The sequence below is a fragment of the Sparus aurata genome, chromosome 21 (genome assembly GCF_900880675.1).
Source record: "Sparus aurata chromosome 21, fSpaAur1.1, whole genome shotgun sequence".
Taxonomy (NCBI): Eukaryota; Metazoa; Chordata; class Actinopteri; order Spariformes; family Sparidae; genus Sparus; species Sparus aurata.
Window position 1 is genome coordinate 12,093,687 of NC_044207.1, and position 12,698 is coordinate 12,106,384.

The 12,698-nt window shown below is 40.8% G+C and overlaps 1 protein-coding gene across 2 annotated transcripts; it reads left to right on the forward strand.

Annotated features, from left to right (window-relative positions):
* The first annotated feature begins 2,269 nt into the window (after positions 1-2,269).
* asip2b (agouti signaling protein, nonagouti homolog (mouse) 2b) lies at positions 2,270-12,019 on the forward strand. Of its 2 annotated transcripts, none has more exons than XM_030401814.1 (4): positions 2,270-2,393; positions 2,512-2,643; positions 10,165-10,238; positions 11,202-12,019. In XM_030401814.1, exons 2-4 carry the CDS (start codon positions 2,535-2,537, stop codon positions 11,367-11,369), a joined length of 351 nt encoding a protein of 116 aa, XP_030257674.1. In that variant the 5' UTR covers positions 2,270-2,393; positions 2,512-2,534; the 3' UTR covers positions 11,370-12,019. The 2 variants fall into 2 exon arrangements, with proteins under 2 accessions (XP_030257674.1, XP_030257675.1); XM_030401815.1 differs by having other exon boundaries at positions 2,308-2,397.
* Positions 12,020-12,698: the final 679 nt, after the last annotated feature.

Here is a 12,698-nt window from a genome sequence, read left to right on the forward strand (position 1 = left end):
GACTGAGCGTGTGAAATGTCCATAAAAGTGGTGTACCATTTATGAGATCACACTGATTCTCAGATGGATTCTTGCACAAAGAGTTATTTTCTCATCCCGTTTTACAAGACCTGAGGTGCATGAATCATGAAGTTAGATCTCTGAACAGATGGTGGTTGGTTGATCGATCAAAGAAGAAGTCTGTGACAACATGCCACATGGGCACCATTTGGTCATCATTAGCAACCACTTTGCCGTCAATTGTAGAGACGGATGGCGTGAGAGCCGTTACACATTGGCAGTTCACGCCTGGAAGAATGGTTTGTGCAACGCCATGAATGAAACACGGTGTGGCAGCTATTCTAGAGCATGTCTAAATTTAGCGGAAGCCATTTCGGGTCATTCAATTTGAAAAAAGATGTTTAACAGCCTGTAGTACTATAAACTATAATGGTTGGATGACAAGAGCAACTGATAAAACCCTCCCCTTGTGATATCTCCTGTTTGCTTCCAAGTGTTTCATACTGCTCATCACCTGATTCACATTAGTGAAGTTTATTTACATCTCTGCGGCTCCATGAGACAACCTTTATGATGTTGAACATAGTGTTGGGGTATTATCAAGACGATCCTGACCTCTCCTTTCATTGAAATCAGAGAAAAATAATAAAGAAGGAAAACAAAGTACCGGCCCAACAAAAGCTCCACAGGAGTCCACGTTCACTGGATCATTATGTCCAGCTGTGGTTGTAACTGATCCCCAAGAGCTGTCAAAGCAAGCATTCCAATAAAGTTTTGAATTTAGCATTTGACTTTCACCCAGGTTTTACCAGCCGTACCGCAGCAGACATTTTACCATGTCATACAGGAAAAGCCCAGCTGTTACAAAATAACATTGACAGTGTCTGTTCTTTGCCAGCATGGCATGATAGCGCAGCAGCATGCATATTACCTGGACCCTGAAACCAGTGTTGTGAAAATTCACACTTCATAAGAGCTAGCTCAACATTCAGTTCACACGGACTAAAATTAACCAGTTGATTTGTGCTTTTCTTTTCCAGTAGAACCTTTGATTTGTAATTCAGGCCCTGTAGGGATGGATTAGTGAGTAGATGAGTGTCTGTGTTTGGCGTAATGATGCCACCGCCATGTAGCATCAAATAGTCACTTGCAACTGCCTTTAAAGTGTGGTTTTTACACTTAAAGTCATGGCAGGACAATGTATCGCCCACAGCTAGATTTTTCATCAACTGTGATACATTTCAGATTCTGTGCTTTTCCTGCAATGAAACCCTCTTCCATTTAAAGGTTGGTGCCATAAACTGGTACAAGCATTCACATTCGTTTTTTGTCATTTGTGTTTTGTTTTTTTCTTACAAATGGATATGTGCACTTCACCAGTCACCAAAACATGAACACATTCAATGAGGGATAATTCTATTTTTTTTTTTTTTGGTTGTTGTTTTTTTTTTTTTTGAAATGTGAAAACAAAATCAAAGAAAGAAAAAAAACATCAACTTATAATGCCTCTGTATTGCATTGCAGAGATGTCTACTGAAGTTGGCACACTAACCAGCGAGTCCTGGCCCGTCCTGGTTCGAAACCCCATTGCTGGCAGTATGAACACCAACATTCCACTGGTCCCTGAGCTCCCAGTCTGAACCGCTATCTTACCTATGGCACCTTTCACTAAAACTATCAACAGAATATTGAGAAATAACAGTTTTGAATTTATGATATCTATCTTTTGTGTCGCAAAGCATGTTTAGCATGCAAACCAACTGCCCCTGGCCCATCTCGGTCCAAATATCCTGTGCTAGCAGCGCAACCACCGACAGTTCTCTGCTGCTCTGAACTTCAGAATGCTAGCTGCACAGCTAACTGAGCTAAATAGCCAACGGCAGCTACAGTTAACAGCCGTTAGCGGTTATTTTGATATGCTGCCACATTTTTTTGCTGAGTATGAATTCAACATGGGAAGAATTCTGACATAATGTACCTTTAAAGCTGGCCGCGCTATATTTACGTGAGCTGGTCTGGTATAGTCCATGCTCACTCGCTGACACTTTTGAACCATTGTTAACATTATTTATGAGCTTTAACTGGAGTGGACTTAGAAAGTCCTCACTCAACTTAAAAGTTGTCAGTCACTCCAAGTAAGGCTTCAATAAATCCCGAGTGTCACGTCCACCTCTCTCTCTATAGGAACCTGTTCGAACATTTTGTTTGCTTTTCTCTGAGGCTGACCTGTTGTCAGTTGCCCTGGCAACCGTGTTCACCAGGCATCCGCTCCTGCAGCGTGTCGGGGCCGTCACGTGGGGGCGGAGCCTGTCGGTCAGTGTCGCTCATCGCCCACGCTGATGCCTCCTCACATCCAGAGAGGGTGTTACAAGTGAGCATTGACAGGAGGACAAGTACGTGAGTCTCAGGCTGTCTTTGTTCCCCAATAGTGCCTGACAAATCTGGGATTTAATCAATGAACGTAAGAGTGATTTATTTTTCTTTTTTTTTCTCTTTCTTTTCTATCAACAGATCTCATCATCATCATCATCATCATGAGGAAGATCACCGGCAAACACTTGCTGTGCCTCTTCTTGCTTGCCATCCCGCTGTCCTGGGCAGAGGACGCGAAGAAAGATGTGAGGAAGACTGAGAATGACACAGGTGAGGGTTCAGCCTGGTTGGACGAAATTTTATGCGCACGTTCATGCTGTTTTATTTGTTTTGAGTTGAGTGCAGTGCGGTGTGGCGTTCAAAGAACGAAAAGACATGCAAAAAAAACAAAAACGAAAACATCCTCTATATGCCATAATACAGTGGGCTGGCTTTGCAAAGTAAGCTTAGTACGTGAAAATAAATGTTGCGAAAATAAATATTTGAAGTGAGGAGAGACAGAGGTTGTTCATACCTGCGTGGCTTTTTTCCCCTCATATTTAAATGTATATTTAAAGGAGAATGATTGAGTTTTGAAGAAGGAATTCAGACTCAGAATTCTTATATTTACAATATTAATGAGGTAATAATACAAACCAGGACATATTTATCGTTTCCATAACTGAGTAAACAAGCTGTTCTCCGGGGAAAATAAGGTCCCCAAGAACACTGTTTGAAGCTAGAAAGGTGGCAAGGTCCGCCACATATAAACAATGTAAAACAATATGAAATTGTGTTGTCCTTTAAGGTCAGTTTGTCTATTCAGTCACGAAAATGAAAACAGTTTATTTCTTTTTTTTTTCTCATCTGTTTAAAATGTCTTCCCCATCATTTCGCAGTGCACCTTTAAAATATTTTTGTTTTTGAAAATCTGTGGATTGACATTTGCAGATTTAACCTGACTAAAATTCCCATCTTGAATCGTTTCTGCAAAGTAACCCCCCCATCCTCACCCTCCTCACCCTCCTCATCCCACATTAGAAAATGACAAATGATATGCTGCTAAATCAAAGACAAAGAAAAACCAAATGAGAAACAGCCAAATACAGCATGTACAAGACCACTGAATTTAATAAGGACACAAATGAACAGCTTCAAATCAAATCACATCAGTTTAATTTATATAGCCCCAAATCACAACCACATTTGTTCGTCTAGAAGCTTGCCATATTAAAAAACAAAAAAACAAAAAAACAACTTTGGAGAACAAGAGAAAAAGAAACCTCAAGGAAGAGCCACTGAGGAGGGAACCCTCACCCTTCAAACTCAGAATTTCAATGTTGACACAATTACTGACATGGAAATACACACTCACATGTATTTATTTTTTTCCATGACTGAATAAAGAAGCTGTTCTCAGAGGAAAATAAGGTCCCCAGAACAATGTTTGAAGCTAGAGAGGTGGCAGGGTCCGCCACATATAAACAAAGTGAAACAGTATCAAATTGTGTTGTCCTTTAAGGTCTGTTTGTTTATCCATTTATGACAACAATGAGGGTTTGTTTATTTAGTTGGTTTAGGCATGAAGAGAATCAGCCAGTGATGATCTTCACTCTTTTCACTCTCAGTCTATTAGGCTCACATCAGAACAGATAGCAGCTTACTCCTTTCGACACAGAGCCTTTTCCACAGCGCTGCTTGCACTTAATACGTCCTCAGGAGGATTTGCTACGAAGCGTTATACAATTTCCCAGTAGTCGAAACATTTATGAATCCAAGGAATCTTGTCAAACTCCGCGTTGAAGCACACAAATATGTTGGAATTTATTGGTTTTCCAGTTTTTATTGCAGTTTGTTTGTTTTCAGCGTGAAAAAAACCCTCTCACTATAATTAACGTCATTTAGACATTTCGAAATGTCATCGAAATTAAATATCGTCTCTGTCTTTTAACCAATGTTGCATATAAGTGTATCTATATAAGTGGATGTGTTGTATGATGATATATATATTGATGATGATATATATTTCTCAACACAAAAAGTGTTGAAGCAAATGTTTGCGCAGCTGCTGTCTATTATTGAGTTGTAACACAGTTTGAGCAGGACACATGCAGAGTCTGTCCCACTTAAAGTTCACACATTCCATAATTCCTGACTGTTGTGTGCCAAACTGAGTTTAATTCATATAAGACACTGTGTTGTGTGCTAAACTTGCTTTGGTGTACCAAACATTGTGAAACTTTAACAGAATCACTCACAGTTTGGGATTTTGTCTCCTGTAAATTGGACCATTACAATACCAACCAATCAGTTTGTTTGATGATGATGTGATAGCATGTTTCAGTTCTCAGATTAGCAAACCTGTGCCAGGGAAACCATTTATTGATATTTGGGTAAAGAATTGTTCCTTTTAAAAGTAAGTAAAAGTAATATTACAAATTTGTCAGCAATCAGTTGACACACTTGCAGTAGACATAGAGCAACATGGCTGCTAAATGCTCAACTGTGTTCACCAGCTAGCGGCTAACTTTGTTGGCCAATTGTGGAGGTGGTGTCCCGCATGTTTGTCAGACCTTTTTCTGATAGAAGTGAGACTGATCCAGATCTCTAATTTTGCTGCCATAAAATAAAAAACAAGAAGCTGCAAGAATGCAAAAATGTTCCAAGAGCTGACAATGACTGCGGGGTCTGGCAGTAAATCTTTGGCCATCTTTTGGGTAAATCTTTTTCTGGGCCCAGAAGACTCAGCAACAAACACTTCAATAAGTCTAAGAAGCTCAGCATTGATCTGAAAGAGCGCATTATTGATTTGAACAAGTTAGCCATTCATAAAGAAGTTACAGGTCCCAAGATCAAATGTTTGGTGTGTCAGGTGTGTCACTGCCACAGTCAGGAAGAAGAAGCAAATTTACACATGCTGAGAGAAAACTGGTCAGGATGGTCAATAGTCAACCAAAAAACACCCCCCCAAAAAACACGTGCAATGAATAAGAAGCTGCTGGAAGACATGTGTCAGTGTCTGCAGTTGAGCGTGTTTTGCATCAACTTGGGCTGAGAGACTTCCCTGCAAGAAAGAAGCCCTTTGCTCAAGCTGCAGCGCCGTAAAGCAAAAACAAAAACAAACCTTCTGGAGGTAAATCTGTCATCAGATTAAACAAAAATGTAGTTATTTGGCCACAATGAGCAGCAATATGTTTGGAGGCGAGAAGATGAAACCTTTCACCCCACCTACTGTCAAGTATGGTGGGGGTAGTATTACTGTATTCTGTGGGGCTGTATTGCTGCCAATGGATCTGCTGCTCCAAAGACAGTAAATTGAATAATGAAGGAGGAGGATTATCTCCAAATGCTTCAGGAAGAACGAAAGTCATCAATCAGCAGATCGGGTCGTGGGTGCAGTTGGGTGTTCCGACAGGAAAATGATCCCAAACACACACCAAAAGTGGTAAAGGAATGACTAAAACAGGCTAGAGTTGAGGTTTTTGGAATGGCTTTTTCCCAACTTGAACCCCCTCGAGAACATGTGGACTGAGCTGAAGGAACATGTTTGTGTCAGGAAGCCAACAAATTTAGTTGAACTATATCGGTTCTGTCAAGAGGAGAGGGGGAAAATTCAGCCAGAAGCTTGTGGATCTCTATCAAAAGCGCCAAACTGAGGTGAAAATGGTGGTGAGGGACATTTAACCAAATATTAGAATTACTGTATGTGTGTAACCCAGCACATTTTCAGAAGACCTCTTATAAATTCATTATTAAACCAAACTTCATGACTGCTTACATATATATTCAAAAACAGTAAAAGGTACAAATATGTTCCACTTTTTCTTTATGTTCGGGTATAGTATCAGGGAACACTGTCTGGCAGCTCATTGCTCACCTATCTCCTTGGATCTTGCAAGCCTTTAAATTGAGGAGGACCTTGTAGAAGATATAACAGAAGCAGGCAAAGAGGTGACCGAAGTTGTAGCCCAGACATTCAGAGGTCACGCAAAGTGGAAGATAGTTAAAAGGCAAACAGTTCACTGAGGTCAGATAGATTACAGTTAGGGTACGGTGAATACAGCAGCCCCATTATGTTAGTGCCATGAATCAACTGATGTTAGTGAGCGCACTAGCAAATGTTAGTGCAAACTAATGGTAGCGAGCGCCAGCTAACACATAACGTTAATGGTTAATATGAACACACTCATCCCCAGGCCCCCAGGACGAGCACCAGGCTTTGAAGCCAGTTTTCATAGTGGCCATGATTCGCATGAACCTAGGACAGAAACGGTTTGTTGAAAATCCTCATGTTAGAGCCACAATATTGTTGCTATGATTTGAACTATGTAATCCTGTGTCACTGTTGTAATTAGCGCCGAATGTAGTAAGAACCCACCTTTGTGTGGGCAGGTGTTTTCCGCCCGGAAGGCAAAAGACGCAGCTTGTTGCTGCATTTAAGCTATTATCATTGTCTTTGAAAAGGAAAACATTTATTTGAACGCCACAAAGAACATGTGTAATGGACAATAAATGGACTGCGTGTTCAAGAAAGAAACACTGTTTCGAAGCATAAGTCATTCAGTAACGAAGTAATCAGCGTCTAAATGAAGTTGTATGAGCGGACGCACCTCAGTAGCTTAAAGTGTTGGCTTAGCTCCTACATCTCATATGGATAACCTATCACTCATTGTGTGCCACATAACTGGAAATATTGGCATTGTTTTTTTCTGTTACAAGGAGAGTTATCTGGAATTATAACGGCTCGAAAAAGGGGGTGAGAAAGAAATTCATTTTCTGTTAAATTTACTTGTTGAGGAGTTGAAAGTAATGTATTACACCCAAGTGTCATTACTTAACGTCCACTGAAAGTGCTTGCTTTTGTCAGTGACAGGCTGGGGCAGTACCGTCTAAAAGGCCAATTTTGTAATTTTGTAATCTAATACATACCCTTGTTAAGGAGTACAATGGGTGTACCTTTGACAGTGCTGCCCCAGTGATGAGCTTTTGTACCCCTAAAGGTACAAATTTGGCACATTATTTCTGACAGCGTTGGAACTCCAGATTGTCATGACATACATGTTCTTTATGTAAACTTCTGACCATGCGTGTATCTAAAAAGTGAAAATCAGTGTGGATGAGGGCCTTAGTATCAGCAGGAGAGGAATTCAAACCACCAGGCTGAATTCAGCTATTTCCTGTGATATCACTGGTGTTTCAACATCAGCCAAAGATTATCTCCACGGTGTTGAGATGGAGTGGAAGGGAAGGCGCGGAAGCCATAAGTCATGAGGCTGAAGGGAAAAGGTTAGCTCCAAGAAGGAGGATTTTGATTTGTTGCCTTGTGAACTGTACAACATCCAGATTGTAATGGACACATTGTGGTACAATTGTGAGTATGTTGGTAGATTAGGCGCCAGTGTCTGAGGCCGTGAGAGAGGAGGAGCGAGGCCAGTTTATAAAAAAATTCCATTGGAGTAATGAACATCTTAGCTGCTGTTTCTGTTTTTCAAATTACATAACACCAACGAAAAACAAGAAACACGCCCCACCTTCTGTCATCTACATACTGTTCTTGGTGCTGTTTGGCAGTGTTAGACGTGCAAAACAAAACAAAACCACCGACTTGCACCGATTTCATAGCCCTTAATCGAATCACAGATATGTTAAATAAATCCGCAGATAATCAACAATGACTGTCAGTCACTACAAATCATTTCAAAGACAAATGGAAGGCCAGTCTTTAAAAATGAAGGAATGAAGGAATTTGAATGCATGAATTTGCATATTTTCTTTACATCTTTTACTGGTTGATCATCAAAACTAATAAAAATGTGCAATCCAATCTGCTAAAAGGCCAAGAGGGTAACTACGGGTGCCGTAGCTACACCACCTAGAAACACCATGCAACTTTGTAAGACTCCTCCTCCTTGACTTTAGTTCTGCTTTCAACGCAATCCCGCGTCAAACGAAAAAAAGATGCTCCAGCACCCAATCATCACCACACCTTTCACTCACTGGTTTGACAACTTCCTCATTGACAGAGACTAGACAATAAAACTAGCTTTAACCTGCAGAACACAGGCATCCGTTGAAGCATTTGCAGACTCAAAGCACTCTGTTTCCACCCTCCACCCACTGCCTGTGGGCGATTTACTACTCCCCATTTTCTCACCATGCTCTCTGTCTCCAAAAAGAATAAGTGCTCCCGTACTACACACACTGCCCCCCAAATCATTTGTCTCCCAACCTCCACCGTGTCTGTTAACAGAGCCATCACTCTGCTCAGACCACTCATGACCCAACGACCAATTTTTCACTACCCAAGATGTCCGTTTAGAACTGGACGAGACCCAAGATCTGAGGATCTGAGCCTGTTGGAGGTCATTTTGTAGGGCTCTGACAGCGTCCTCCTATTCCTTCACACACAAGGGAGCAGATAACGGTACTGCTGCCAGGTTTATGCCCTTCTACGGCCCTGTCCAGCTCTCCTCGTGTGACAGCCGGTCTCCTGGTATCTTCTCCATGCTCTTGAGACTCTGCCAGGAGACACAGCAGTCCTTCTTGTGATCACACACATGATTGTGCCAGCTTGGAGGAGCTGGACTACCTGTGCAACCTGATTGGGTTGCAGGTGCCACCTCACGCTACCAGTAGTGACACAGTAAAGACACAGCAGAACACAAAACTAGAGAAGAATCAGTCAGGATAAGGAGAGAGCTGTCTGTGGTCTCCATTACACCTGTTGTCACCTTAATTTGCACCAAAGCAGGTTAAGTTAATTCACAATTACTTGTGCTTCCTCAATGGACAGAATGACATCCTTGAAGTTAAACTGACTGTCACACATTAAGTGTATTTCCTTATTCTTATCAAATGTATTATTATTACTGTATCGTCACTCTCATTTCCTTTTCCTGCTTTTCCATCTCTTTTTTGTTTTCCTATGTTTACTGTAAAGCACTTTGGTTAACTGTGTTGTTTAAAGTGCTATATAAATAAAGTTGTGTTGAGCTGAGACTTTTTTCAGAGTCAATCAAATGCAGACTGCTCAGTGATAAATCTTCCTGCCAACAGGCGAACACGTTTTGGAGAAAAGGAGGCTGAAGGAGGCCAAGAGCAAAGAAAGTTGTAAAAAACACATTTGTACAACAAATGTTTCTCTTGTGATGTTTTATGTTGTGTTAAAAACTCTTCTAATTAGCAAATAGCTTCTTCTTCATGGGAGCCAATAAAGCACACACTCAACCTGCTCCTACTCAGGCTTTATAAATGGTCAACTGGATGCTGACATTGTCAAGTCAGAGAGGGGTTTTTGTCCCTCTCTTGCTCAGGGCTACAAATTCCTTGTATCACAGCTCAGTTTTGTTAAAAGGAAGGTCAGCCTGCGAAGCTCTCCACCACTGTCCACCAATTAGTTCGCACTGAACCTTCACCACCCTGCTTTTTGGTGGTGAGCTCATATGGCAATGACACCACATTGTCTGTTGGAGCGGACCCCAACCTCACCCAGTGGGTTCTGGCCAGCCAACAGCTTCCCGGTCGTAAACTGACGCCATGAGGAGGTCCCAGTTTTCTTTTTTGGTTTGAAGTTCAACGTATGGGCGACACAGCTCCTAAGCTCACACGATTGCATTCATGTTGTTTCCTTTTGTAAAGAGTCTTTGAGTCTTATTAGAGGAAAATAAGAAACTGCACATGCCTCTTAATGTCGGCCTCTTGGTCAGGGAAACTAAATTGACTTCTAATTTTATAAATCACTGTCATCAACTCTGTTTTTTGAGTGTGTTTATGAACACTAAACAATGATTCTTCCACTGTGTCCAACCATAGCTTGGAGCCAAGTGAAGACCAGGCGACTGTTTGCAAGGCGAAAGATATCTCCACCACAGGAAAGTCGCATCCCTGTAAGATTCCTCTGTTCCTCTTTCTTTGTTTCTTTGTTTCTTTTTTCAGTAAGCATGCTTAGAAATGTTGGAAATCAGAAGGTCCTAACTGAAGGTCGCATTTTAACACGACTGTCTGAATTGGTGAGTTTGATCCAAATGTCAGAGGGGTTAACTTGTTGGACGTAGCAAGAATTCAAAGGTAGCTCCAAAAATACAGGGAGCAGTATGTCAACAGTAACAAACAACTGCTGCTAACTACACTCTGTAGCTAGCTGTTGTTAGCTCATAAGCTCAGTTAGCCGTGTAGGCATGTTGAGCAGAGAGTCTTTTCACATCTCAATTGAAGATTTATTTGGGCCAGACCGGAGGTGATTGTGGGGAGTTTTGCATAGTCTTTGTTGAATTTGGACGAAGTATGTTTTATGATGAGATAATGAGGCAATAAGGCTCATCATAGTTGGTTGTATTTTTTGGATTATTAATTACTTGCTTGTTACACAGTAGTATTTTCTTCACATTCTGTTGATAAAGCTATTTTTTTTATTATTTAAACAATTTTTTTTAATTTTTTTTTACAAATTATAGTCATAATCAATTAAATTCAAAACCAAAACAAACAAAACAACAAAAACTTTATCAACAGAATGTGAATTTGTCTAAGTCTATACATTATACTGAAGTGCCCGTACTAACCAACTAGCCCCAATTCCCATAAAGTTAGAAAAACATGTCTTCAACTTATAATAATATCATATAGAATATTCGGTGTCTTCTTGCTCAAGTTTTTCATTAAAACTTCAAAACACAACAACTCACTAAGTTAAATATTCAAAGCCAAAACACCATTTTTGATGGTAGCCCCGTGTCAGCATATGGTTTGTTTAGTGTATCATTATAATGCTTTTTAAATATATATATGTATATATATATATATATATAATTCTCATTGGGTGAATACTGTTTCTGTTGGCATTCTTCCAGAAGCACAGGGCAAACATCATGACTCCTGCACGTCGCTGCAGCCGCCTGATGGAAAACTGCTCCTCTCACGTGCCGTGCTGTGACCCCTGCGCCTCCTGCCGCTGTCGACTCTTCAACACCATCTGCCACTGCTGGAGAATGAACCCCCTGTGCTTAAAGAAAACGTAGATGAAGCAAAAACACACAGACACACACACACATACACACACACACACACACACACACGCCCACACACACACAAACACACACACACACACACACACATACACACACACACAAACAAAAAACATGCAGACACATACCAGCATCTGGTCATATGTATAGGTATAAGACATTTTAGCTAGAAAGTGACTGCCTTCAGGTCTGTGTGTTTCCTGTTATACAGCGCAGGTGCAGTTCGGAAAATGTTCTTAGTCTTGTCTGTGGCTTCAGCACAGACAATGGAAAGAAAGATGGCAGTCAAAGTTTGACGCTTGTGTTTTTCTGTCGTCAGTCTCCTGAGAAATAAAGAAGAAAATACTTACAGAAATGTTTACGGGATATCAAAAATACCCATCATACAATTTAACAAAGGACATTCACGTGTGTAGACAATCACGTGTAAAGTGTGTGCTGTGCCTCGGGTATTACCCACACTGTTGCTGCTTTTCTGTTGTGTTTCTTACTGCTCTCCTGTCATGTTAAGCATGTGGGAACCCACAATGACTAGATTTACATCAGAAACATGTGTGGGTCCTCTCACCAGTTATACATGTGGATTTATGAGTTAAAGTTACTGTATATTTTTGCTATTGAATAAACACTCCATAAGCCTCCATCGCCCTTCTGTTTGTCTACTTTTTTTTTTAGTGGAATTGTCCTGAGATGCCTAAATGTAAATCACTTAAATGTGGATTCATGGGAGGAAGCACCATTTCATTTAGAAAATATGAGACAGGATCAAAACACAGCCAAAAAGGAGTTACTTTGCGAATCTTAAAATATCTTGAGGGTAAACCGGGACTTATGCTCCTGAGTATTCCAAAATAAAGCAGATTTGCATCTCTTAACTCCCATCAGTTCACTCTGTGGTCTGAAAATGGTATTAACTTGGTCTGGTATGCTGTTTGCTCCTCTTCTGATGGAAAGTGAGGTGAAGGAAGGAAATCCGACTGCACAGACTCATGCAGATATGTAACATTAGCTGACATGCTTTGACAGGTGTATTTCACAGACGTTATCATCTGTTCAAACTGCTGTCGTGGATGTCTTTTTTTCACGCTTTTATCTGTCAAATACTCCTCTCGCTTCACAGCAGATGCCATTATCCCTCTGCACCGGAGATCCTGAGATGGCATCTGTTTGATTGGCAGCTCATTTGTGCAGATAGGAGCTTCTAAGCCTGCCCTATAGTTGAGATTTCAAATACAGTAACATATAAGTGATTGATTGCATTTTCTTAAGGCAAAGACTTGAAAATGATGCAAGTTTATGTAGTCATTATGTGTTTTGCTCTTT

Excerpts from the sequence above, each read along its gene's own strand:
- asip2b (XM_030401814.1), top strand. The coding sequence starts at position 2,535 with ATGAGGAAGATCACCGGCAAACACTTGCTGTGCCTCTTCTTGCTTGCC. Across the intron at positions 2,644-10,164 it reads GAAGACTGAGAATGACACAG|CTTGGAGCCAAGTGAAGACC; the intron begins GTGAGGGTTCAG and ends GTCCAACCATAG. Across the intron at positions 10,239-11,201 it reads CACAGGAAAGTCGCATCCCT|AAGCACAGGGCAAACATCAT; the intron begins GTAAGATTCCTC and ends GCATTCTTCCAG.